The sequence below is a fragment of the Miscanthus floridulus genome, chromosome 10, assembly GCF_019320115.1.
Source record: "Miscanthus floridulus cultivar M001 chromosome 10, ASM1932011v1, whole genome shotgun sequence".
NCBI lineage: Eukaryota > Viridiplantae > Streptophyta > Magnoliopsida > Poales > Poaceae > Miscanthus > Miscanthus floridulus.
Genome location: NC_089589.1, coordinates 25,765,942 through 25,793,727, shown reverse-complemented (window position 1 = coordinate 25,793,727; position 27,786 = coordinate 25,765,942). Strand labels below are relative to the sequence as shown.

The 27,786-nt window shown below is 43.9% G+C and overlaps 1 protein-coding gene across 1 annotated transcript in view; it reads left to right on the top strand.

Annotated features, from left to right (window-relative positions):
• The first annotated feature begins 3,182 nt into the window (after positions 1-3,182).
• LOC136488262 (uncharacterized) overlaps positions 3,183-27,786 on the top strand; it is a 46,082-nt gene continuing 21,478 nt past the window's right edge. The window contains exons 1-4 of the mRNA XM_066485257.1: positions 3,183-3,290; positions 3,400-3,539; positions 3,634-4,387; positions 14,468-15,244. Coding sequence (XP_066341354.1) covers positions 3,278-3,290; positions 3,400-3,539; positions 3,634-4,387; positions 14,468-15,244 — 1,684 coding nt within the window. The 5' untranslated portion in view covers positions 3,183-3,277. The remainder of the gene's footprint in view (positions 3,291-3,399; positions 3,540-3,633; positions 4,388-14,467; positions 15,245-27,786) is intronic.

The following is a 27,786-nucleotide window of genomic DNA, read 5'->3' as shown; positions in this document are numbered from 1 at the left end:
TCCACCTAGTGATATCCATGGGCTTGGATTTTAAAAGAATGCACCTAGTGAGCAAATCAAATGATGACCCTATATCCATGGATTTTGTTCTTATTTTAAAAACTAATCATAAATGGAATGGATTTGAAAGGAAATAAATCCTAAGAGCGAAAGAAAGGCAAGGATGAAGATACTACAAAGATGATTTGGACGGGACCAATGCAAGGAGTGCTCGTGGTAGTTCACGGCTTGAGTCCCTCAGCTCCTCAAGATTATACCTTACTCTCTAATGGCATATTTTATAGCACAAGTCAAAGGGGGAATTATTACTTTTTGTGTTCCTGTACATGCCTCGTTTCAACAAATTTTGTATGATTACCTAGGTATCCTTAATAGCTGGTCCCAGAGTTAGATTATAAAGCAAGTTTAGGGTAAATATATATGCGGCATTTTTTTTAGAGCAAACTATGGAGGGGAGAGGATCCCTTCCTGGAAATATATCGATAGTCAGTGAAGGAGTTTGATACAAGGCAGATTCAGGATTCATCCTGAGGCTAGACCGAAATACATGAATGAAAAAAGGAGCGCCATTGGCGCAGCCCGGGGGTCATGGACGCCTTAACGAATTGGCTCTCCCAAATTGTCAAATCATCGCAAACCTGAGAAACAACATTGCGCGTTGTGTGCCTCTCATTCTTGAAGACAATACCATTCCGGGTGTCCCTTTAGGGAATGAAGAAGTAGCAGAACTGTCGCTGCTTAGGAGGTCATTGCAGTTAGGTAAAGCCTTGAGGCCATAAGGCGTGAAATAATGCATGAGAGGATACCTAGAGACAGGGAAAAAAATGGTGTGGGCGATGGGTCCATCCGACCCACGGTGCGCCCCTAAGCTGGATCGCTGACGCGTGGCAGAGAAAGAAAATCAAACGCTCACGGGACCATGGGACAGCGGGAGTGTCGCCCCTAAGCTGAAGTACGTGAGGAGCCGAGAGATGCGTCAGGAGGTGCCACGCTCTTGCGAGCGTTTGATTTTTTCCCCTGCCATGCGTTGGTGATTAGCATAGGGGCGCACCGGGGTCAGATGGACCCATCGCTCACCCAATTTTTTTTCCAGCGACATCCAGACTTTCTTGGTTGTCCCTTCTCTCGTGTCCTCTCTTCCTGGTGTATGTCTAATTTTCTTGATGAAGAAACGTTGCTCTACACTAAGAAACAGAGACATGAGGAAGAGAGACAAGGTAGATCCTGATATGTCTGGATGCTATACGATTAGATTGTGACTCATCACTTCATCAGGGACTCAACATTCTACGTACTTAAGTTACTCTTCAATCTTGTGGACATGTGATTGGCCCAATATTTGTAATGACATGGGGGATATCATACGTGCCTATGCAAAGGAAGAAAGTACGTATGAAGCAAGATGTGCATATGATATACAACAACACATGCATCATCTTTGAAACCTAAGACTTTACTTAAAATTTGAAAGTCCATACAAAGCTTGTTTTACTAAACTAATCAGAATATACATATTACAAAATTCCTTCGGAGAGCATTGTCCATGGCCTTGCGAACCCCCATCACCATCTTGAAAACCGGTCACCTTGTCGGCTAGCACCTTGCAAAAGGCTGCATAGCTCACAACCTTTCGAACCTCCTCCATACTACAATCTACCTACATGTGCCCCAAAACATACAAAAGGCCAAACGCCATTGGCTTGCATGGCTGAGTCACAAGGCGAGCTATACATAATCATCAACCACACATTTAACTGGTGCAGGCGGCGGCATGATCACGCCACAGCATATATGTCATCCGCCCAAGATGAACATTTGAGGGATTATTAGGACAGGAGAGAGATTAGAGCCAACGGGGAAGAGGGGCGGCGACTAGAGAGGTGAGGAGAGGAGAGAGAGACTGACGATAAGTAGGGAAAGGGGCGATTGCTGGAGAGGCGAAGAGGGAGGGAGTGAAAAAGGGAGATTTATGATGTTATTTACGGTTTTCTTAAATAGAGACAAACCATCTATGCAAACCCTCTGAAAATGGAAATTTAGAGGTGGTTGCTTAAGTTGCCTACCTCTAAAAATTGTCTAGTTTCTAAAGGCAGGCAACATATGGTACCACATCAAAAAAAAATCCTGTTTTCATAGGTGATTGATTATGGGGACCACCTCCGATATATATATATATATATATATATATATATATATATATATATGGTGTAGCTACACCAAATTGTTGTACTGAACAAAATTCAATACTATTCAGTAGTCGCGTGTCAGTATTATTCAGTATTTCATGATACTGACCAGTGTTATACTAAACGCTAATCGGTAAACAGTCGGTCACCTGCCGTTTAGCCCATTATTCGGGAAAAACGGGTGTTTAAACAGGAAAAACGCCCATTTAAACAGTCAAAACAACTGATTAAACGGAAACGGTGTACAACCGTTTAAACGATGTGTAAGCGGGCTAAACGTCCGTTTAGGTGAACAGTGTGATATATATATATATATTGAGAGTCTGGCCATGGCCAAGAAGCCGCTGGAGGTATAGTAGAGGTGGATGCTTTTAAGGATCACCTTTGAAATAAAACATGCATATCCAAAAATTGTTTTTGTAGTAATGTTTATGTTATATAAACTTATGGTTTAGAACTCTGGATCTATATATAAGGCATGCATGTTTGGTTGGGTATTAAGTACAATTTAGATCATCTTCAAGAGCTCTTAAAATCACTTATCATTGATTATTCCAAGTGGACAAAACGAGTAGGGCGCTCTATTTTTTCCTTCGTTCAATAGTTTCTAATAGTTGCTTCCTAAAAATAAAAAACCGAGTGCCATGTGAAAAAACAGAAACCAGGAAGAGAAAAACATGCACCATGTGTGAGTAGAGAGTGAAGAAATCACGCACATATATGAGGGGAGCAAGAGGGAAGATGTGCCAAGTGCGTATCTTTAGTGAGTTTTGATACAAAACTGCTAGAGGGCTGATTTTTTTTTATTTTTTAGGGAGTATGGATACAAAACTCTTGGAGATGCTATTAATAGACATGGTCACACCTTTTCGCAAAAAAAAAGAAAAGAAAAGAAAAAAGACATGGTCGCACCTTCTGTGGGGCCTAGAATTTGCACCTTCCGCTATTGGAGTATGCTCTTATGAATATCGACCTGTAAACTTCTCTGAGATTAAACCAGGAATATGGCAAAGAATTTCGTCTCTCTCCTCATGTGTATGAATCACAGAGAAGATTTGAGGTTCATATAGTGGATTAGCAGTACATATGCAATGATTTTTGGAGGTGTTTTTTTTTATTTAGTGCTCCGTGCTCTGTTTTCTTATATATACTCGCATAACTAGACTTTGCTACATTCCCCAAGTTTGGTTCATACGGGAGCTTCTAGTTTCAGACCCACATACCGGATGCTGGTGGAGCCGATCGATGTCGTCCAATAATGGGCCGGTCATTTCCGAGCTCCCAGCAAGTAGCCCAGACAATGGCGAGCATGGAATTGTTGCTGCTGCTCTAGAACCAAGTCAGCAAGTGGAGGTAAACATTGAAAGCATTATTGGCAACCACAAGTTGTGCGCCAAATATTAAAGACATTCACTATCACTTTCCTAACTAACTTCTCATACTGCAGACCGGAATGGCTGGGGATCAACTTGATGAACTGTCGTACACCATCGGAGATGAACCGTCATTCACTGACTTCATAAAGCGTCTACGTCATATCCTCGCTGATCACGAAAACATCGAGGATATCTGTGATCCCCGCCGGCCAGACCAAAAGCGCCCACTGCTTGCGAAGCCGCGAGCTGATCAACAACCGGCGAGGTGGATTCGCATCAAGCTGCTCCACGAGGTCAAGGGCAAGGAAACGACGTCCATAACCCTAGTCATGCGGGACGACAACGTGGAGGTTGTGGGCTTCATCAACCAGAATGGAGATCGGTACGAGCTTGGGTATCGGCGGACGATGCTCCCAGCAGAACCCAACTCATCAGTACTTGTACTAGGCTGGGGCAACAGCTACAAAAGTATACTAGGCGTCAGAATGGAGGAGGAAGTCATGGATAGACTGACGTCCGCAAACCTGGGCAAGACCTTCGCGACGCATGCCGTTCGCTTGCTGTCGCGCTTTACAAATGGTGACAACCCCAGGCTGGAAGTGGTGGGCCTGATTTTCATGGTCTCCGAGTCCGCGAGGTTGAATCCTGTCCAACAAGCCATTACAGGTGGCTGGGACACCGGAACGGGATTCACCAAGCAATTGATGACTGACCACGTGTGCAAATACGTAGAGACGTCGAGGCGTCTGAGGCATTGGAAGAGAGGAGGCTACGCTGAACAGCGCCCCGACTCGGAGCTACGTGACATTTACCTCGTGCTCAACGGTACGGTGATCCCTTTTCTTTGAACAAGTACATTCAATCATTTTAAATCTTGAAACTATTGCATTTTGAATAACGAAAAAGATATATCATTGCTACAACGGTGATCCCTTTCCTTCCTCGTATTCCATATGAATTAGTCCAACCCAGTTCTTATGCGCACGAGCCCAATCTTATATAAAACATAAACCAAGTTTATAGATAAATTAATTACCTAAATTAACCTAATAATTAAAAATTACTTATCTCAGGGCCCATTCTCTATATTTTTTTATGATGCTCTATTTATTTTGTAACACAATACCCTACTACCTAAAGGATTTGTAGAGGTGGCTGACCCAGCCACCTCTATCTGTGACCTCAACAATGAAGTCTAAAATACAATTTCTAGAGGTGCATTGCAATCTATCCGTCTCTAGTAATCGTTTTTCTAAAATCATAAATCAGACCAAAAAAAAAAGAATTATTTCTAAATCCAGAGAAGCCCTCACTAGGTAAGTCCAATCGTCACGCCAAGTCGTAAATCATGAGATTTAATTTTTCACGTGAAACAAGCGCACGTGTGGCCAATGTGATTCAAACCCGCAATCTTAAGTCTTACATGTAGCTCCATTAACCACTTCATCCCAAGTCACTTGTAACTAGAGGGTAGACAAATTCCTTTTGTATTCACTTTAGTAGACTTTGAAGTGAATATTTGAGAACCTAAACGAATTCAAATAAAAAAGGTTTCAACTGATAAGTTGTAGATATCATCGCAAATTTGGTTTTATTCGTTTCTCCATCGAAGATCATTTGAAATTTTTGAATTTCAAAATGTGGGAATTCCAAACAGAACTTTCCTAGATAAATGATTTCAAATGAAAAAGTTATCAACTACAAAGTTGTATATCTCTTTGAGATCTACAACTTTTGGTTTTGGTCGTTTCTACATTCGATACCGTTTGAAAATTTAGAATTTCATATTCTGAGGAATTCGAACTAAGTTTTGGGACCATGGATTATTTCAAATAAAAAAGTTATCAACTTTAGTTTTGGTCATTTCTCAATCCGAGGTTGTTTGAAAAATATAAAAAAAGATGAATTTCAAAACGTGACAGCTTCTAACAGAATTTGTGGGATCTAAATGATTTTAAATGAATAGGTCTTGACCTATGAAGTTGTAGATCTCGAAAATATATATAAGCTCTTGTTGCATCCGTTCTCGTGACATCATGAACTATAGCTTTCAACTTTTAATCTTATTAGTTGTTGCAATTTTTTATCTACGTGTTACGTTGGAAGTGCTTATTGTATCTATTATTCTAAATTTTCATTTTTATATTGTATTAAAAAGGGTCCTAGACCTATGCTATACTCTTAGTTACTACAGTAGCGTAAATAGTTATATGAGTCTGCACCGTGATACCTAAGATGTTGAACTGATTATACAGTATCAAAGAATTATATGTGCAGTAGTATTGTTTTATAAAAAATAGAGTAGTTAAAATTAAATTAGTAGTTTTTATATGGAAAAATGTTTCAACTAAAAGCCAAAACTGATTTAAAATAAATAATTATAATTTTTGTTGTCATCATGTACTAATACAGTTTAAAGATGTTGACACTAAATATAGTCAACACACTGGCAAGGGCTAGATTGCCCGGGCCGAACATGACGAGGTACACAGAGGATGGACCTGTTTAGTTTGCACCCTGTCAGGCAGGTTGCTGCTAGGCATCCGATCCTGGCCTCGGGTGTCCAAAATCGGAAGCCTAGCAACGCTGCCTGGCCCAGGCAGCTTTGGCGGGGAGCAAACCAAATAAGCCCTAAGTAGGTCTAAAATAGTGAGGCCTGTTAGGAGTTGATGAGAGCGAGACCGATTTGATGCTCGTTCTTTACCTTAAGCACCCATGAACGCCTTCTAGAAAGACCCATCGAGGATGAAGGGACCGTGACGCTAGGGGATTTGATGAATTAGGCAACTTAAAAACTATTTAGCCTCTATTTTATAGTTATCAAAACCTATGCAAGATATCTATCTAGATATGCACTACCATTTTGTTGTGTGTTGCTATCTCTAACACAAAAGAGTTGTACACCTTATGTTCCATTCCTACCACTAACCTAACAAGTTAGACTATGAATATAAAGCACACAACCAAGTAATGCAACTAAGTATGGAGTGTAAATGAGATAAGGAATGCAAACTCCTATTGACAACGATGTTTCCTATGGTATCGAAAAGCTCATGTCATCCTTAGTCCTTGTTGGAACCCCTCGTAAGGGCCAAGCTCCCAGTCAGGTAACTCCGTGGAGCCCACGATCTTCCCCACACACAAGCTCAGAGTGTGTTTGTAGGGCCTTCTTCTAGACTGCTCCCCGCCGTCTCACTATCAAGCTTCTGGCTCAAACATCGTTGGCCAACGTTCTATCTGGTACGTCATAGACGGCCACTCCACAAACTCGGTTGGTATGATCTCGCAAGATTACAACAATGGTGCACACAAGCACCGAGTGGCAGCAAGAGGTATATGCAAACCTCATTAAACTCAAAGCCTAATCTTAGACCAAATCAGCAGCAGTGTAGAGGGAATATTCCCCTAATGCAAGTTAGGGTCTCTATGTCCTCCAATGGCGCGACCAACGATGTCCACTTTTTTCCTTTGGTCGACAAGATTGAAGGCATCAAGCCTAGAAGTGGGAGGTGATCCCTAGCAAGCTGGTGTGGGTAGGTATCACCCTCATGGTGTCTTCTCCTAGGACGGAGTAGGGGAAAGATGACCCGGCACATGTTTCAATCCCTTACATTGAAGAACACCTTGAAAGCCTGAATTTGGTGGGAGAGGAGGATGAGGAGGAGGAAGATCTTGACTTCTCGGAAGAATTGGATGAGTTAATCAAGGAGGTTCGTTGGTTGGGCCTATTTATGTTTCATACCACCAAACCCTATAGCCATGTAGCCTTGTTAAGTTCTATGCACTTTGCTTGGGTTGCAGCAAAAGATGTGACCAATAAGGTGCTAGAATCAAACCTATTTTTGGTGCAATTTCAATGTTTGGGAGACTAGAATTAGGTGATGGAGGGTGGACCCTGGTTGTTCAGGGGTGTGGACTGTCGAGGAGTCTTGGCGACGAAGAAGCCTGGGCGTCGTCCAACTGCTCTATTCTGACACTCTGCGTGTAAGGGGGTGTCAGCTTGGACCGGCCTCCCCCAGGTGAGACCATCTTGAGTCTTCTTAGTGGCAAAGGAGGCCAGCTCCGGGGGCTGACGTGCGGGCCCGAAAGCCCCCGAGCCCTCGGAGGCCATGGGAAGCTTTGTCTTCTTGTGTCACGCCTCGGACGTGACCCCGTTGGAGGAGCAGTTGGTAGGGGCACGCCTAGGGAGTGATGTTAGGGAGCCCACGGGCATCGGTAGCCTGGGGCTTGTCTTCTTGTGCCTGGGCCATGGCTAGCATTGTCAGTCAAGTAGGGGCCAAGGACCGGGCTAGGTCATGCAGTAGATCAGGAGCCCAAGGCTCGGCGAAGCCCCCGAGCCCTAGGCGGAAGCTGCGGTCGGGTCTGGCTCGACTGGGTCTCTTTTCTAGAGGGTGCACATGAGCGTGCCTGATGGGCAAGGCCCTTGAGCCCCCAGGTGATCCTGAAGGGTTCGGTCAGGGGGGGGCTTCTTCATTTAGGAAACATTGGACCCGAGGCTTAACATACCTATATGTTAGGATCTCATCACTTGGCCTCTGGGAACTCGTTGTCTTCCTCCTTGGCGTCTCCTGTTGGGTCGCCAGCCTTCAGGGCAGGCTTTTGGGCCTTGCCCTATTAGCCGAGGGTGCCACGGATGTAGCCTTTCATGGTGGCATAGTCCTTGAGGAGGTGCTTTGCATGCCCCCATGGAATGGGCAGGGGGCCTCGAGCACCTTCTTGAAGCGTTCCGGACGTGCGCCTCACGTGCGGGGTCGAGGTCTGGTGGCGCAGTCGGCCGCGACCACCATCTCTTCCCCATGGCGCTTCCGATCCTTGTTCCTCCTGTCACGGCGTTGCTGGGACGAGGTGGGGTCATCACCGCTATCGTCTCCGCTAAGGTGACCGGCAGCCCTAGCCCTACCACTAAAGTTGGCCTGGACCGCCTCCTCACCGGTGGCTTACTGGGTGGCAATGTCTAGGAGCTCCCACGTCATGCACGGGGTCTCGTAGCCGAACACATGGATGAGTGCCTCGCAGGTTGTGCCGCAGATGAAGGCGTTGATGACGTCGGTGTCGGTGTTGTTGGGGAGCTCATTGCGCTTCTTGGAGAAGCACTGGATGTACTCTCAGAGGGTCTCGTCAGACCTCTGCCTATAGTTGTGGAGATCCCATGAGTTCCTGGGCTGAGTGTGTGTACCTTGGAAGTGGCCGATGAAGACCGAATGGAGATCGCCCCACGGCGGATGCTGCCAGGCTCGAGCTGCTCGAGCCAAGCTCTGGTCGAACTTGACAGAAGCAGAGGAAGGTATTGAATGTCAAAGTCGTCGTTTGACCCCCCCCGGCCATCATGGCGAGGTGGTAATCCTCTAGCCAGTGATCCGGATTGGTCTCGTTGCCGTACTTAGAGATGTGCATTGGTGGCCGAAAACGCCTAGGGTAGGAAGCCACCCGGATCACTGCCCCAAACGCCCAGGGCCGAAGTGATCCGGGGCGGCGCCCCCACCCCGCTGCTCAAGGGTACGGGACTGTGCCTTTGCATGGCGCCTGGTCTCAATGGTGTCGTGGACATCGCAGTCATCACCGATCCATTGGCGCACAGGGGGACGATGCGGAGAAAGGTCGCGCCTTCGCTTCTACCGAGGCTTGGCGTCCTGGGTCCATGGCCAATCGGAGCTATTGCCAGAGGTGTCACAGCTGCTCCCTCCTGCCTACGGGGCGTGAGCGTCAGAGCGGTCCCCATTGGGAGTAGCCGTCGTCTGGGATGGATGAGAGAGCGTGGCGCGACGCTGGGATGCCAAGCTCTCAGCATGCTGCTCTAGGGTGACACGGAGGTGCTGCTTTGCCTCATTCAGTAGCTCGTTGGTCTTTAGGTCTGGCATGTCGAAGATGTCTTCCAGGCGACAGGCAGCGACCGCCATGTTGTACGCCGCGCAGGGGAAGCAGAAGCCGCTGGGAGCCCCCGTGCAGGCGTCATTATTGTCGCCAAGAGGGTGCACGGGTTGCTACCATGCAAAGTCCTACCTTTGGTGCTCGAGCTCTGCCTCAGCGGCCTCCAAGTCCACCTGCCGAGCTCGCAAGTAGTCCGCCTTCTCCTGAAGGTAGGCTGCACGGCTGCGGGTACTCTGGTCCGACGGCGTGAGCTCGGGCACCTCGTCGGGTAGAACCTCACCATCGATGTGGTAGTACATGCATGGAGGGGCACGGTAGTCGATGTCATCAGAGTCGTACTCTGAGTCGTTCCCCAAAAGGATCTCAAGGAAGGCACGCAGCGATGGGACGTTGGTCCCTACCGCACCAGAGAGGATGGCGCTTCGTGGTGCCTCATGACTGATGAGGTGCTCTAGCTCCGTCTAGAAGGACACCACCGCGTTCTAGATCCCAAAAAGGTAGGTCTAGGAGGTAGTACTAGAAGCAGTTAGGCGGTGGGAGCACCTCACCTATGGTGATCTGGTGGTGGATGTTGGCCAGCATGTAGAACATCTAGTGACGGTCCAACACAGTGGGGTTTGGGCCCAAACCCCACCGTGTCTGTCAGGCCGGGACCTAGAGATCTACTCCATGAAGTCCTAGCAAAGTGGGCGAGGCCGGGGGTTCGGTGCCCGCTGGCGCAGCCCTGTGCGGTGGACGAAGCTCGCCATAGCAGTCAGCGACGTAGGCCAGGCTCTCAATGTTAAGGACCTGGCCCAGAGCAAAGGCGCCGACCATGATGAATAACTCGCCGAGGAAGCAGACACCGCTGTATGGGGCGGTGCCGCTTGCTACGCCGACGAGGTGGGCGGCTCCGACCATAGTAGAGCCAGAATCGCACTTGACACTGCCCCCCTACCTGGCGCGCAAGCTGTCGTGGGGTCGGAACCACGACAAGCATGTTGTTCAAGTCGGTGTGAGAGTATGGGTCTCTGGAGGCTCGGGTGGACTCAATAACACAAGATCACATAGAGGACGCAACGGTTTATCCTGGTCCGGGCCAATCAGTGCCCTACGTCTAGCAACTGATGATCCTTATACTCAAAAGCACCCAAAATCAGAGGTTATAACAGTGTTGTAGAGAGATTTGGTAGGGGGTTAGCTCGGTGCTAATCCTAAGGTTGCCTCACCACCGGTGGTGCCTTCCCCTCATTGGAGAGGAGGAAGATGATGGGTTGCGGGTGGAGAGGCTCTCGGTGTCCCTCCATGGGTTGCCTTGCTCTCGATGCTGAGCAGAGGCCAAGGAATGGAAAGGAATGATCTGAGTTCTCCCCTCCTTCCTCCCCCTAGGTCCGATTTTATCCCTTATATAACGAGATAGGTCGTGTACATGGCGGTTTGGGGGAACTAGTCTATGGTCTACATGCGCTAGAGTCTAGGAGGGCCTTGCCGCGACGCGCTGTGGACCGTAGCGGTGTCGTGGAGCCGAAGAACCCTCAGGCGTCATCCGGATGCCCTGTTCTGACACTCTGTGTGTCAGGCTATGTCGGCTTGAACCGGCCTCCCCCGTGTGGACCTTCTAGAGTCTTCTTGGCGATGAAGGAGGTCGACTCCAGGGGCTGACGCGTGGGCCCGGGAGCCCTCGAGCCTCTAGAGGCCGCTGGGAAGCTTTGTTTTCTTGTGTCACGCCCCGTGCGTGACCTTGTCGGAAAAGTTGCCGGCAATGTCGTGCCCAAGGGGCTTGTCTTCTTAGGCCCAGGCCTTGGCTGGCGTCGTTTCACTACTACAGAATGGACTTGTTGTCCCGGGCGGTAACAGCCTTTAGTCCCGGTTACCGCGCCGGGACAACGATCCCGGGACTAAAGGTGGAACCTTCAGTCCTGGGTCATCGAGCCGAGACTAAAAAGGGACCTTTAGTCCCGGTTGGTAACACCAACCGGGACTAAAGGCCCTCCAGCCAAGCAAACCTGGCGCACCCTTTAGTCCCGGTTGGTAACACCAACCGGGACTAACGCTTCACCCTTTAGTCCCGGTTGGTAACCCCAACCGGGACTAAAGGTTCCTTTTCTTTTTCTTTTTTTTGTTTAATTTGTTTTCAGTTTAGTTACACGTGTTTGTTTAATATATAATATGTTTTTATGTACGTATTCTACGCTGCTAATATAAATACACGCATGCGTATAATTACATCTAATTCTCATCTTGAGCATTATTATATTCGAATAAAGTATGAAACTATATATATTATAGATATATATATATATATATGTATATATACAACACTTTCATAATCTTGTTCTCGAAAATAACGATATCAATAAACATTTAATTTACATCATTTATTCCTTAGGATCAAAGTAGAACTCGCCGTTGGGATTTAGCACTTTTTCTAGAAGATATCCTGCTATTGACTCTTGAACTGCTTTTAGATGGTCTTTTTGCATGACCCTTCGTTTCCACCATTCAGTCTTGCATTTGAAATAAAAGGAAAAGTATTAATACACATATATGTATATATATTCATTTAAAAATAAATAAAAATTGATATATACGTACTCCGAGGACATCTTCAGGAGTTCTTCTTATGTGCGCAGTGATAAATTCACAAACGTAGTATGCACACAAGTTATTACCTGGTTCCTGCCGTAAACACCACTGTACGAGAAGAAGATTATTCTCATCATCTCACACGTAAATTGAAGTACGATATAGTAATTAAACACGTGGGGAAGTGTATATAGTACAACTTACTGGTATTTCAACTACATTAAGTGGTGCCTTGCAATCCTTGCGATGTTGCCGAATAAACTCTTTCCAAACCCTGTGCGACCAATAATGTACGATCGTTAATAAATCATGGCAAAGTCTATTCAATAATAGTTGTGCGCGAGAAATCGAAATTACCCCTGGATAATGTCTATCATATCTTGGTATAGTGCCCGTTCTTTTCTCAACGAGTCAAAGATTAGTAATCGACTTGAGTTTAACTCAATGACAATGAGTATCCAGTGAAAACTGCATTGGTTTATACACACACGTACATGCATAAAAAATAAAAGGCATGATTTCTAAGTATTTCATTTCATGAAAAAAATAATTCTAAGTGACCTGCTCGACATCGGCGAGCTCGTGGGCGTTTAGGTTGCCGAGGATAGTAACATTTGTAGATGACATTTGTAGGTCCGAAGTTATCAAATATCCATCAAATTATAGCTCAAAAACATGTTTCAATAAATAACCATCCGTACTAGTTGACCTTGCTTACGTGATCATCTCGGCGAGCATTTCTCCACCGGACGGCACCGTACTTGCTAAGGAAGAGCTCCGATTCTACGAGAAAGGGAACACGGTCTTCTACGACCGTTGCCGCTCTTCCTCGTAGAATCAAAGCTCCTCCTTGACGTCCGTTACCGCTCGGCAGAGAACATGCTTGCCGAGCTGAACACGGTCCGCAAGTTCAACTAGTACGGATTTTCTACAATTTTCTAACTATTTTCTAAGTTTTTCATTTCATGGAAAAATTAATTCTAAGATCACGTAAGCCACCGGGGACGAGGATGGCGCGTGCTCCAGCGAGGACGAGCGAGGCGTGATTTTGATGAACTAATTTAACTTTTGTTTATCCAAACATATATGCAAATCATCATGTGATTTTGAGCTAAAAATGACATATAAAATCATAATAAAGTCCAACATATAAAGTTACACATGCATCTACATCGCAAAATGAGATAAGCTACTGATAAAACATAAGAGGATTAAGTTTGTTACCTCCAAAATCGAAGAGCAACACCAATGGAGGGGGAGAGAGCAAGAACAACAGCAAGCTGAAGAACAGAGGCAGTGAGTTTGAATGGAATGGCTCGGGCTCGGGAAGGAAGAAATGAGCTGGATTATAGGCCGGGATAATTAGTCCCGGTTAGGGGTCCAAACCGGGACTAAAGATTAATCTTTATTCCCGGGGAATTACCCAAACCGAGACTAAAAGCTTTAGTCCCGGTTGGTATTACGAACCGGGACTAAAGGTAAACCTTTAGTCCCGGTTGGTAATACCAGCCGGGACTAAAGATCCCTGCCCCGCGGACGACCGTTGGGCAGGGACCTTTAGTCCCGGTTGGTATTACCAACAGGGACTAAAGGGTCCTTTAGTCCCGGGGGCAAAAAATGCCGAGGCTAATGCTAATTTGGGACATCGTTCTAAAGTCTGTTCTCTAGTAGTGTTTGTCGAGTAGGAGCCAATGTCCGGACCGGAGTGTTGGCGTAGATCGGGAGCCTGGGGGCTCGGGCAAGCCCCCGAGCCCCAAGCGGAGGTCGCAGCGGAGTCAGGCTCGGCCGGGTTTCTCCTCAGAGGGTGCGCGCGAGTGTACCCGATGGGTATAGCCCCCGAGCCCCCGGGCGATCCTAGAGGGATCGGTCGGGGTGTCTTTCTTGGTTGGGAACCGTTGGACTCGTGGCTTAATATACTCATATGTTAGGATCTTGTCAGGTATCTAGATGACACCCTGAGACAATGTCAGGGAATGCACATGTATTTTCCTCAAAAAAATCAACTAGATTAAAAGTTAAAAGCTAAAATATAGATTTATGATGTCACAGAAAGGGATGAAACAAGAGGTTATATAACTTAAGCTTAAATTTTAAATAAATGCATCTCACGTCATAGTTAAAGGCACGATTTCAAACTAATTACATATTTAAAATATAAAAAGATGCCATGTAATGGCAAAAATACGAATAGTGATAAAAATCATATAAATCTGTCCCTGACAAAAAAAAAAAAGAAATTAATATGTTTATAATAATTGGATATAGAGTATATGAAATATCTATTATGTCTATTTTGTAGAAACAAACAAAGATAAAAACATTCAATTTAATAAAAACATTTTTTATTAGTCATATGTATTAAACAATAATTTCTCAAAAATTCTAGCCCGTGCGAGAGCACGAGTTAATGCACTAGTGACTTATAATTTAAAGCAGTTTTCTCATGAGTTAAGTTATTATTAATTGTGGCAGGAAATTGTGAGGTAGTGTATACCATCAGAGGTGAAAAATCATCCTTCATTTCATTCATGGAGGCTCTACGTGTCAAACTCGCGGAGCATCCTGATCGCGAGGATATCATGGACCTGCACAGAGACCCAAAGCTCGAATCTACCAAAAGTCATCCAATGCTCGCCAAGCAGCGTGCTGATGGTGAACAACCGGCGAGGTGGATTGAAGTCGAGCTACAGGTGGTGAAGGACAGCGGGGAAACGATATCGACAACCCTAGTCATCCGGGATGACAACATGGACATCATGGGCTTCATGAACCAGAACGGAGCTTGGTACGAGCTTGGCTACCAGCGAATGCTCCCACAAGGATACAGATCAAAACTTCTAGGCTGGGGCAACAGCTACAAAAGTATACTAGGCGTCAGAAACGCGGCAGAAGTAATAGATATACTGACGTCAGCGAACCTGGGCAAGAACTTCGCGACGCGCGCCGTGCGCGTGCTGTCGCGCTTCGACCCAAATGTAGTGGCGGATGTTTACAACCTCAGGCTGGCACTGGTGGGCCTGATGTTCATGATCTCCGAGTCCGCAAAGATGAATCCTGTGCACAACGCCATTACACGTGGCTGGGACACCGGGAAAGGATTCACCAAAGAATTGACCAAAGAATTGATGATCAATTACGTGTGGAAATATGTGGAGATGTCAAGGCGTCTGCGAGAGTGGAAGCGAAGAAACTATGCGGATCCACAACCCAATTCGGAGCTACTAGATGCCATCTACCTCGTCCTCAACGGTACGGTGATCCCTTTTCTTTGAACAAGTACATTCAATCCTTTTATATTACGAGAGCTTCTTACTATTCCTAAGGTCCCAATGGAGCCTCCATGTTAATTCTTAATTAGCACACGAGATAGAAAAAAAAAAGATAAGTCCTAAAAATTCTTACAATAATCACAAACATCTAGCCTTTGCTTTGGTAGACTCTAACCATCATCATCGGTAATGACCATTAGATCTATTCTATTTTCTAAAAAATTATCCACCTTTGCCTTTACCTTATGAAAAATACATAAAGTAACCAGTAATTTTGCATCTAAATTACCCAACTCTACCATTACGATTGATAATTCAAAATAGTCCCTAAATTTGCATATTAATTACCCACCTTTGCTGCTATAAAAGATAATTTAAAATAACCCTCTAACTTTATATCTATTTTATATCCAAATTTGCCCCAATAAAAGATAATTTAAAATAATCCCTAATATTTTATAAATTATCCACATATATCATTATAAAAGATAATACAATGTAAACTCTACATTGGCTTTTAAATTATTACCATATATGCAACTATGAAAGAAAAATATAAGTTACACTTTTTAATTTGTGTCTAGTTATCCACGTTTGTCGTCCTACAAGTAAACATAAAACTTCTCAAATTTATAATAATAATATATATTTATAAATTGCACACTTCTACAATTGTTATGTTAAAAGTAAATATGATGCTATGACCCCCCCCCCCCCCCCCTCCCACATAGAACAGGTATACATTAGGGTCAATTAATATTTATTTTAGTATCTTATCTAGCATGGAAAAATGTTAATTCTAAAGAAGTATATACATAGCGATGACCCTGACAATTCATGACGTTAAATTTCATATATTGTTATTCTAAATAAGTTTATACATTTTGACTGAAACATTTATGTGGCATCAATATTGGTGATTAAATTTTTTTAACTCCATGCTTTACAAAACCATTCTACTACCGATATGTAATCACTGGTAGAGAACCGAGCTTTACTCCCGGTGGGGAACCCCCTCTAGTCCCGGTTCCCCACCCGGGAGCAAGCATCCGGGACTAAAGGGGGGGTCCTTTAGTCCCGGGTCAGGAACCGGGACTAAAGGAGGACCTTTAGTCCCGGTGGGTAACACCAACCGGGACTAAAGGTGCCTCCTGACATGCCACGATGGCCGGCACCTTTAGTCCCGGTTGGTAATACGAACCGGGACTAAAGGTTTTTTTCTTTTTTCTTTTCTTTTCATTTTTTTGTTTTCTTTTCAAAATAGGTTTTCGAAGTCGTATTGTACGCTGCTAATTATACATTTATATGCGCATATAGTATGTTTCGGTTCAAGCACAATGAACGTATTAAATCACACAATTCAAGCATAGAAATATATATATATATATATATATATATATATATATATATATATATGCATGCATCATATATATATTTACATGCATGCATGCATATGTGTATTTTACATTATATTATTTCATGTGCATATATTACAAAAGATTGCATTATAGTTGTTGTGACATAACAAGTTTCTTCTCATCCTCTAGCTTGGCTTCAATGGCAGTGTTGGGTCGAAGTAGAACTCGCCCTTGGAATCGATGACCTGCTCATTAAAAAATCCGGCTATAGACTCTTGAATTGCTTTGATTTGGTCTTGCCGTATGACCTTTTCCTCCAACCATCGAGTCTACAGGTTTGAATTAAAGGAAAATAAATTAATATATGTACATATATATATATATATAAAGACATAGTAACACAATCAATAATAATAATTAAATGAATATATAGTGTATTTTTAACGTACTTTGAGTCTCTCTGTAGGAGTTCTTTGGGAGAGCACCTTGATAAACTTGCAAACATAGTAACCACAGTAGTTGTTCCCCTGTTCCTGCCTCAGACACCACTTTACGAGAAAAAGATTTGTCATCCAATCTGGTGATCCGGTGAAAGCTATATGTTTAATTAATAAAGATGATGCGATTCAGGGGACTTACTTTCAATGGGATTACATTCAGTGGCGCTTTGCATTTTTCCATGTGTTGCTTCTCAATAAAGGTTTTCCAAACACTGCCCAATAAAAAATTTGCCACGTCATCAGATATAGTTAATCATCATGTTTGTGTGTATATATAGTTGCTAGAGATCCCGAAATTACCTCTGGATAATATCTATCATATCTTGGTAGTCTTGTTGTGGTTTTCTCATCGAGTCATAGATTATCAAGTGACTTTTCACCAGATCGATGTCCATCAATATCCAGTGATTGCTGCATGTGTTTATAGGATATAACGCATAACACTCATTAATTAACTAGAATCAACATATGAGCCATTAAGGCTATGATCGACATGATTAACACTCACTTGAAGTTATAGGGAAAGAGTATATCCTTCTTGTGGCGTTGGTTCACTAAGAAGTTCATGATGTTACTCTCTGACTCAGACTTCCAATTAGTCATTGGAGTAATTGGGTCTTTGAATACTATATGGGGATCAACAAAACCAATTTCATTGCAGCCTTCCTTTCTGAGCTCTGTCATTGTAAATCTGCATATATATAGTACTTGTTAGGATAATTTATATGCATATGCACACATATGATGAGTTTAATAATAGATCGAAAGAATTATTACTTACAGGCAATAGCAGCTAATGATAACTTTGTCCAGAGAGGTAAGGTGGCATAGTTGATGAAATTCTGCAAAGTCAACATACATAACATCATCGCCACGGAACCAATGTTCGTCTCTAATTCTGACACCAACGCAGAAGTCTCCACTGGTAGACGCCTGCATGTACCACTTGTTTAGCAGGTACATTTGCGTCCCCAGATCAGATAAGGCTTGAGGGTTGTATAGACTCTGGCCTAGTACAAATTTTTTCTTCCAAATATCAACCTCCACCGCACTCTCAATTTTTCCATCACCAAACATCTGGTAAAGGTCGAGACCAGTCTTATCAAGAAATTCACCAAGGTGATCCAAATCGACATCCGGAGGTATGTTTGCCTGATGCATTAATCCTAAATTCGAACCATATTCATTACCAACAACTAGCGGGGGGATTGATTGGTGCGCTTGTTGTCCGAGTTGGGCAACTCCTTTCCCTGCCCGCTTCTTTTTCTGTGCCGCCTCAATTGACTTGGTGAGAGTGCGGTCATAGTCTGATAACGTTGATTTGGACGGCTTACGAGATTCCCACTGTTGATGCTGGTAAGAAGTCACCTTTTTTCTTAAAATATCCGGAGCTACGAAGAAGTACGGTTTCTCTAGGTTTCTCCTTGCTTCTTGATTCATTTTAAGTTTGTCATAGAATCTAGACATGTCTTTTTTATATGCATCAGTTCCTTCTTCCTTCTCTTCAGATATTATTTTGGGAATAGCCCTTGGTTTCACGGTGGCTTTCTTTGCAGGCGGGGACTGATTCTTCGTTCGAGGGGCTGGCCTCTTGCTAGGCTTCTTGGTAGGCGGGGGCGGGGGAGGCGTTGGAGACCTCCTTGGAGGTGTTGGCAGCGGCGTTGGAGACCTCCTTGGAGGTGTTGGCAGCGGCGTTGGAGACCTCCTTGGAGGTGGCGGCTGTGGCGTTGGAGACCTCCTTGGAGAGGGTGTGGATGCAGCCTCGTCTTCCAACACAATGTCATCGTACAGAGCACTATGATGATCTGGCGATTGAACAATTGGATTTAGGTTGGGGGAGGATCTGCTACAAAAAAAGGAATGACATATTATTATGAGCAGATTGTTAATTATTTAAGCCAATACAAATTAATGATGTAGTGTTTTCATCCGCACGTACCTATGGTGAGGTAGTTCAGAAGGAGGTGGAGCCGACATCCCTGGAATGATGATGTAGCGCTTGCGCCATAGAATGAATGTCTTCTCCGCTTCTCCTAGAGTCTTCTCGCCATCACCTCCAGGAATGTCAAGAGGCAAATCACTAAAACCTTTTTCAGCTTTATCTACCGAGATGGTGGCATATCCTTCTTGGATTATATTCCCATGAATCCTTGGTGTCTTGGTTCGGTCGATAGGATTAACAAGACCGATAGCCACCTTGATTGTGGAATTCTCCTTCGGAATGTGTAGCTCACACGTTGTACAAGGTTCAGTGACGTCATCCACAGGGAAGCGCAGTCCTGTGTCCCCTTGATTTGGTATCTCCGTGGAAGCGCAGCTGCTTTTCAACTGAACAGATTGGCTAATGTTGATTCCTGGCTCTGATGCCTGCTTGCTTGCACTCACTGCTATTTGCACTTGCCTTTTGATTTCCTCCTGCATTCTCGCTTCAAGGTTTTTTTCCCGCTCCTGTGCTTCACGCACCGCTTCCTCCAACCTCTGGAGCCGGTGTGCCTCTTCTTCCTTCTTTCTCTGGCGACCTCTGTAGGAAGGTCTGTCCTGAGGGAATCCATGCTCCCACGAGACACTTCCTTTGCCTCTAGTTCGGCCACCATGTTCAATAGTCCCGATGGCGTATGTCAGCTCATCCTTCTCTCTGTTGGGCCTGAACTCACCACTAGCAGCAGCTCTCTGAGCATAAAACAATCTTTCTGCTGCTTCTTGCAGTCTTGCGCCATAAACGCACTTCCCTGTCTCCTGGTCTAGTGTTCCCCCATGAGCGAAAAACCAATTCTTTGCACGTTCTCCCCACTCGAGTGATTCTGGTCTGATACCCTTGGCAAGAAGGTCTGCTTCCATTTTGTTCCACTTCTTAATGGCAGTCGGGTAGCCACCTGATCCCAAGGTATGGTGGTATGTCTTCTGTTGGGCATTACGTTGGTTCTTTATCACCCGACTCACACCCTCTTCTGAAGTCTTGTACTGTACAAACTCATCCCAATAGGGCCTCTGCTTTGAGATCGGGCCTGGGACAGTAAAATCTGGTGCTATGTTCTTCTTGACATACGTCGTGTATAGGTGTTTCTTCCAAGTCTGAAACTGGGTGGCCATCTTCTTCATTGCCCAATCCCTAACTCGCTCCTTCAATTCATCACCATCTATTATATCATCATAATCATCTGTTTGGAGCGTGAAATGTACCAAGACATCATTCCAAATTAACGCCTTGTCACGATCGGAGACAAAACTGATATGAGGAGCATTGGTCTTCTTCTTCCATTCACGGGTACTAATCGGGAGCCGGTCCCGTACAAGGTAACCACAGTGGTGCACAAATTTCATTTTATTCGGCCCCCGGGTTCTCCTGTATCCACATTGAACTCCGAGATGATGAAGCGACCCTCCAATGGCTTTTTGGGACCTCGAACATTTTTACTCTTCGTTGTAGTTGTTGATGTCGATCCAGAGGGCTACAAAACATAAACATTATTTTTAATGTCATGAGCACACATAAGACATATGATAATATATATATATAGCTAATAATAAAAAATATATACTTGGCCAATATGTTGTTGCTCATTTTGTTCAAGAGCTAAGTACTGACTCCCGTCATCTACATCCTCTTGCACGTTACTTTTAGCACCATCATCGCCGGCAACTTGAGTGCCAGTGTTGATCAAATTCATCATCAACTCCTCCTCATCCATATTTCTCGGGTCGGCCATCTAGCTTCAAAAAACAAAACCAATATATAGTACGTCAAATCTTTGCTTATTACATGCGTAAAATCTACAAACAATATGCATTATTAAATCTTGCCCCTCGATCACGGACGCAATTCGCCACACTAGGACGAACTACGTCGGTACTAGGGCGAATTAGGGCACGAGAAAGGGCGGTGTGACAAGAGTGGCGGTGCTCCACTCCGCCGTATATATGTCTGTACACATGGGTGAACGAGGGCGGCGGTGCTCCGCCGTATACATAGAAACGCATGGACGAAATGCATATGAATACAAATGACGTATATATACGTGTCGGCGCGGTGGCCGGTGTGCTGACGACGATGACGTGAGGCGGGCCGGCGTGCTGACGACGACGACGACGTGAGGCGGGCCGGGGCGGTGTCGGTGCGTGATGTTGTGATCCTATGTACCATGTGATCAACCATGTAGTCATTCATCATATGAGAAAATTCTATGTTAATAATATAAGTATAAGCCATTATGAAATGTAAGTATACGTGTCTTATTGCTCATATAACCATTACTATTTCCGAAATGATAAGAATTTATTTTCTTCTTCTACAGGCGATCTCTGATGCTATGATATAAAGTTTGAAGATAGTCTTCCCGGAAAAAATATGTAATGCTCATATTACTTTAGCAACATTAATATATTATATCTGTATATTCAAAGTTCACAAATGAAGAAACATGTGATATTTTTGATAAACTAAAAAACGCTTAGTTTATAAACTGGGTATCAAAATTGAGTTCCTATTTGACCATTATATATCCTACAACAAATCCTTCAAAAAAAAAGACCCTACATGAATATATTTGGATAAAATTTCGTTAACAAACATTGATCTATGAAGATAGAAAAAATTCTTCTATTGAAACTGCATCTTGAAATAATGGCATATCATAGTGATGAATATATGGCGGTTGATGGGCTGGATCATTAGCGGATGGTTCGTAGCGTTGTTTCCAAATAATATATAGCGTGTTTATTATACAAGCCATGGATTTACATCGATCTAATTAATTTCTAAAGTAATTTCATTGGTGATCAATTATACTTGTCATTTAGAGTTCCAAATATTCAAAACTTGCCTTAAGATATATTTTTATTTAAAATCATTTAGAGTTCCAAATATTCATTTTTAGTTTCTATAGATTTTGTGATTCAAAATTTGGAATTTTCAATCGACCTCGACCGTTGACATGGCTTACACCAAAGTTGTAGTTTTCGACGTGATCTATAACTCGGCAGTGGAGGGCTCGGACGAATGTACAAAGAGATCGACGAATATATCACCTCGAAGCTCGGCAGTGTACGTACTGGAGGGCCTCGGGCCGGCGCGGTGGGGCAACGCGCGGTGGAGGGCCTCGGGCGCGGAGGAGGGCGCGGTGGAGGGCCATGGGCAAGCGCGGAGGAGGGGCACGGGCGCGCGCGGTGGAGGCCGCACGAGGAAGAAGACGGCGGCGCCGGTGTCACGGAAGGCGAACGGACGCGGCGCGAGGTCGAAGAAGAGGCCGGGCGGCGGTGTTCGACGAGGAAGAAGACGAGCAGATCGATCTGCCAGGCGCTGGAGGTTATATAGCAGAGGAGAATTACTCCCGGTGCCAGCCACCAACCGGGAGTAAAAACCCTTTACTCCCGGTGCGTATTACCAACCGGGAGTAAAGGTTCCTTTACTCCCGGTGCGTGTTACCAACCGGGAGTAAAGGTATACCTTTACTCCCGGTTGGTAACACGCACCGGGAGTAAAGGCTTTTTTTGGCGGGCCACGAAACTGCAGCCCACCTTTACTCCCGGGTGGGCTTCCCACCCGGGAGTAAAGGTGGCCTGCAGTTTCGTTTCCCGCCTGTTTTAAGCAATAGTCTTGTTAAATACAATAGAAATGCAATAGTTTTTATTAAATACATAGTAAATTAAATAAAAGGCATAAAATTATTTTGTTAAAAATATGAATTTTATTTTTGTTTATTGCACATAGGAAAAATCGATAACCTAACTTTTTTTATTTTTTGTTAGAATTATAAAACATAATGTAACTAATATTTATTATTTCGTTAATGCAAAAATGTAGTGTTTAATTAAAATTATTAAAATTATTGGTTTTGGACAGGAAATTTGTTTTCACATCATTTTAACGTTAATATTTTAATTTTTCATCACTCAGTATCCTAATTTACCTTTTTGAGAGAGAAATCCCACCAAATCAAACATTGATTTAATTTGAAATATGACATAATAAACATCTGAATTCACAATTATTACATAATATCTCAAACACACACTATATTAAATCACTATATCATCAAGTGGGCACAGCAGTGAACTTCTTCTTTACGTATGTCCCTTGGTTATGATCGCTTCGTAACCATGGAGTGTCCTCATCATTTACCAAGATGCTAGGGTCTTTGTTCACTTTGAAGGGCGGAATTCGGTCATCCTTTTCATATTCTTCTGACATGTCCGACTTGTCCTCAATTCCCACGATGACTCTTTTCCCTGAAAGAACTATGTGGCGCTTTGGCTCTTTGGTTGAGTCATTATCGTTTTTCCCTCTTTTTGGTTTGGTAGACATATCATTGACATAGAACACCTGATTCACATCCTTGGCAAGGACGAATGGTTCGTCTTTGTACCCAATATTACTAAGGTCTACTGTTGTCATTCCATACTCGTTGTCTACTGTTACTCCGCCTCCGGTCACCTTGACCCATTGGCACTTGAACAATGGGATCTTCAAAGTAGGTGCATATTCTAGTTCCCATATTTCATCTATGCGTCCATAATATGTCTGCTTATTCCCATTCGGGTCTGTGGCATCTATGCGGACACCACTATTTTGGTTGGTACTCCTTTTATCTTGGGCTACTGTGTAGAATATGTTCCCATTTATCTCGTACCCTTTGTATGTGACGATATGCCATGATGGTTGCATAGCCAATAAATACAGTTGCTCATGGATGCTCTCATCACCTTGACATTTTTTTCGCAACCAACCGCCGAAAGTTTCCATGTGCTTATGCGTAATCCAAGCTTCAGTCTTGCCTGGAAACTCGGATCGTAAGAGATCCTTGTGTGTCTCAATATACGGATCTACCAAAGAGGAGTTCTGTAGAACTGTGTACCAATATATGTTTTCCTCCCTAGTGTCCCCTTTCCGCTTAGTCTCCCCTCATGTCTCGATTCAGGAACACCAATCGAGTCAAGGTCGGGAATAAAGTCAACACAGAACTCAATGACCTCTTCTGTTCCATAGCCCTTGGCGATGCTTCCTTCTGGGCGAGCACGGTTGTGAACATATTTCTTTAGGACTCCCATGAATCTCTCTAAGGGGAACATGTTGTGTAGGAACACAGGACCGAGAGTGAAAATCTCCTTGACTAGGTGAACTAGGAGGTGTGTCATAATATCAAAGAAGGAAGGAGGGAACACTAACTCAAAGCTGACGAGACATTGAACCACATCATTCTGTAGTTTAGCTAGATCAGTTGGATCAATTGCCTTCTGAGAAATTGCATTGAGGAATGCACATAGCTTTACGGTGGCTAGACGTACATTTGGAGGTAGAATTCCTCTTAATGCAACTGGAAGTAATTGCGTCATGAGAACGTGACAGTCATGGGACTTTAAGTTACAGAATTTCTTCTCTGTCACATTTATAATACCCTTTATATTCGAGGAGAATCCAGATGGTACCTTGATGTTGTTTAAGCATTCAAACATGATTTCCTTCTCCTCTTTGCTTAGAGTGTAGCTAGCAGGACGTAAGTAATGGCGTCCATCATCTGTCTTCTCTGGATGCAGGTTGTCTCTTTCTCTCAAACAACGCAGGTCCTGTCGTGCTTCAAATGTGTCCTTAGGCTTTCCATACACACCCATAAAGCCTAGCAGGTTCACACAAAGATTCTTCGTCAGGTGCATCACGTCGATCGAGCTACGGACCTCCAGGACTTGCCAATAGGGTAGGTCCCAAAATATGGACTTTTTCTTCCACATGGGTGCGTGACCGTTAGCGTCTTTCGGAATAGGTTGGCTTCCATGTCCTTTTCCAAAGACGACTTTCACATCATTGACCATATCGAGTACATCCTCACCGGTTCGGTTGCGAGGCTTGGTCAGGTGGTCTGCTTTCCCTTTAAAATGCTTACCTTTCTTTCTTACGGGGTGATTTGCAGGAAGAAATCGACGATGGCCAAGGTACACGACCTTTCGACATTTTTTCAAGAATACACCTCTAATATCACCGAAGCAGTGTGTGCATGCATTATATCCCTTGTTTGACTGTCCTGAAAGATTACTTAGAGCAGGCCAATCATTGATTGTTACGAACAACAATGCTCGCAGATCAAAGTGTTCCTGTTTGTACTCATCCCACACACGTACACCTTCTTTATTCCACAAAATGAGAAGTTCATCAATAAGTGGTCTCAGGTACACATCGATGTCATTGCCAGGTTGCTTCGGGCCTTGGATGAGCACAGACATCATAATGAACTTCCGCTTCATGCATAACCAAGGAGGAATGTTGTAGATACTTAGAGTAACAGGCCAAGTGCTATGACTACTGTTCTGCTCTCCAAAAGGATTGATACCATCTGTACTTAAAGCAAACCTTAAGTTTCTTGCGTCATTTGCAAACTCCGGGAATTCTCTATCGATTGCTCTCCACTGGGACCCATCAGCAGGGTGTCTCAACATATTGTCTACCTTACGGTCTTCTTTGTGCCATCGTAACAATTTTGCATGTTCTTTGTTTCTGAACAGACGTTTCAAGCGTGGTATTATAGGAGCATACCACATAACCTTGGCAGGGATTTTCTTACGTGGACGTTCGCCCTCAACATCACCAGGGTCATCTCGCCTGATCTTATACCGCGACGCATGGCATACCGGGCATGCATCCAATTTCTCGTACTCTTTGCCACGGTATAGGATGCAGTCATTAGGACATGCATGTATCTTCTCTATTTCTAGCCCCATAGGACAGACAACTTGTTTTGCTTCGTAGGTAGTGGCGGGCAATTCATTGTACTTCGGAAGCATCTTCTTTTGGATTTTTAGTAACTCTCCAAATCCCTTGTCAGATACACCATTCTTTGCCTTCCATTGCAGCAATTCTAGTGTGGTTCCCAACTTTTTCTGCCCTGCATCACAAGTTGGGTACAACAATTTCTTGTGATCTTCTAGCATCCGCTCGAACTTGATCTTCTCCTTTTCACTTTCACATTCTCTTTGTGCATCACGAATGACCTGACAAAGATCATCAGCCGGCTCATCTTCTGCGGCTACCTCTTCTTCAGCTTCTCCCATTGCAGTATCATTGAAGCACGCACCATCAGGAATAATATCATTGTCGTCCCATTGTTCTTCTTCATCTTCTTCCATTACAACACCGGTTTCTCCGTGCTTTGTCCAACAAATATAGTTTGGCATGAAACCCGACTTGAACAAGTGTGAATGAAGAGTCCTTGAGCAAGGATATTCCACCGTATTCTTACATATGGCACATGGGCAGCACATGAAACCGTCGCGTTTGTTTGTCTCGGCCGCACGTAATAAAGAATGCACGCCGTCAATGAACTCTTGTGAGCGGCGATCAGCATTATACATCCAATGACGGCTCATCTGCATTACATGACATAAATATCATATTAAAACCTAGATCATAATTAATTATTTATACAACATGCGTGCCACCACAAAAGATACAAATTTATGAAAGCATCGCTACAATGTAGACAATCCCAACTACCACTAAAAGAACTAAAGCTAAAATACATTTCAGGAGCACAAGGATTTCGCGACCAATCTCAACTAAAACAGACAGATCCCCCGATTGTGCAACATCTTTGGGCTTCTTCGACTGGATCACTGCCTCATTAGCCGCCGTATCTGCCTGTTGTGCAAGATATTTTTGCACGAGTTCAACATACTCTTCCTCCCAGTAGAAGCCTGAACATCGTCCACTGCCATCCCACTGAAATTAAAACAAAAAACTAGAACTTTAATCACAACCATCATGAAAATAGGTATAAACTAACCATAATCATTAAATACGATAAAATAACTCACATTGCGATCCGGACACTTGTAGAAGATACGATCCTTGTTGGGACCCTCCTTCTTCACTCGGTACTCCATCACAATCTTCATCTCATCATGACACTTGCCGCATGGAATGAGAGGAAGGCCCGGCCTAAGTCGCTTTGGAAACCCATGAGAGGCCGAGGACCCGGAAGCAGTTGCCATCTACTCTCTATACTCATTTTTTAATACACTATAAATTTCTTCTTTTATAAACAAATAAAATTAACAAACTATAAAATTATCTAGATCTCTAAACAATGATATTTTTAATGGTCATTGTGTTCTCGTCTTTTACTGCGGCAGGTAAGTAATTCATATGATATTTCCGCAAATTAACAGAAGAATGGGAATGTACAACTACTACTTGATGTCCGTTACCGCTCGACAGAGAACATGCTTGCCGAGCTGAACACGGTCCGCAAGTTCAACTAGTACGGATTTTCTATAATTTTCTAACTATTTTCTAAGTTTTTATTTATATATACTACGTTTAGGTACGGTGATTGACAGACTACTACGACGATATCGGGACATGTGAATAAATAACCATCCGTACTAGTTGACCTTGCTTACGTGATCAGCTCGGCGAGGATTTCTCCACCGGACGGCACCGTACTTGGTCAAGGAAGAGCTCCGATTCTACGAGGAAGGGAACACGGTCTTCCACGACCGTTATCGCTCTCCCTCGTAGAATCAAAGCTCCTCCTTGACGTCCGTTACCGCTCGGCAGAGAACATCCTCGCCGACCTGAACACGGTCCGCAAGTTCAACTAGTAAGGATTTGCTATAATTTTCTAATTATTTTCTAACTTTATATTTATATATACTTTAACCTTCTTTCATGTAAATAT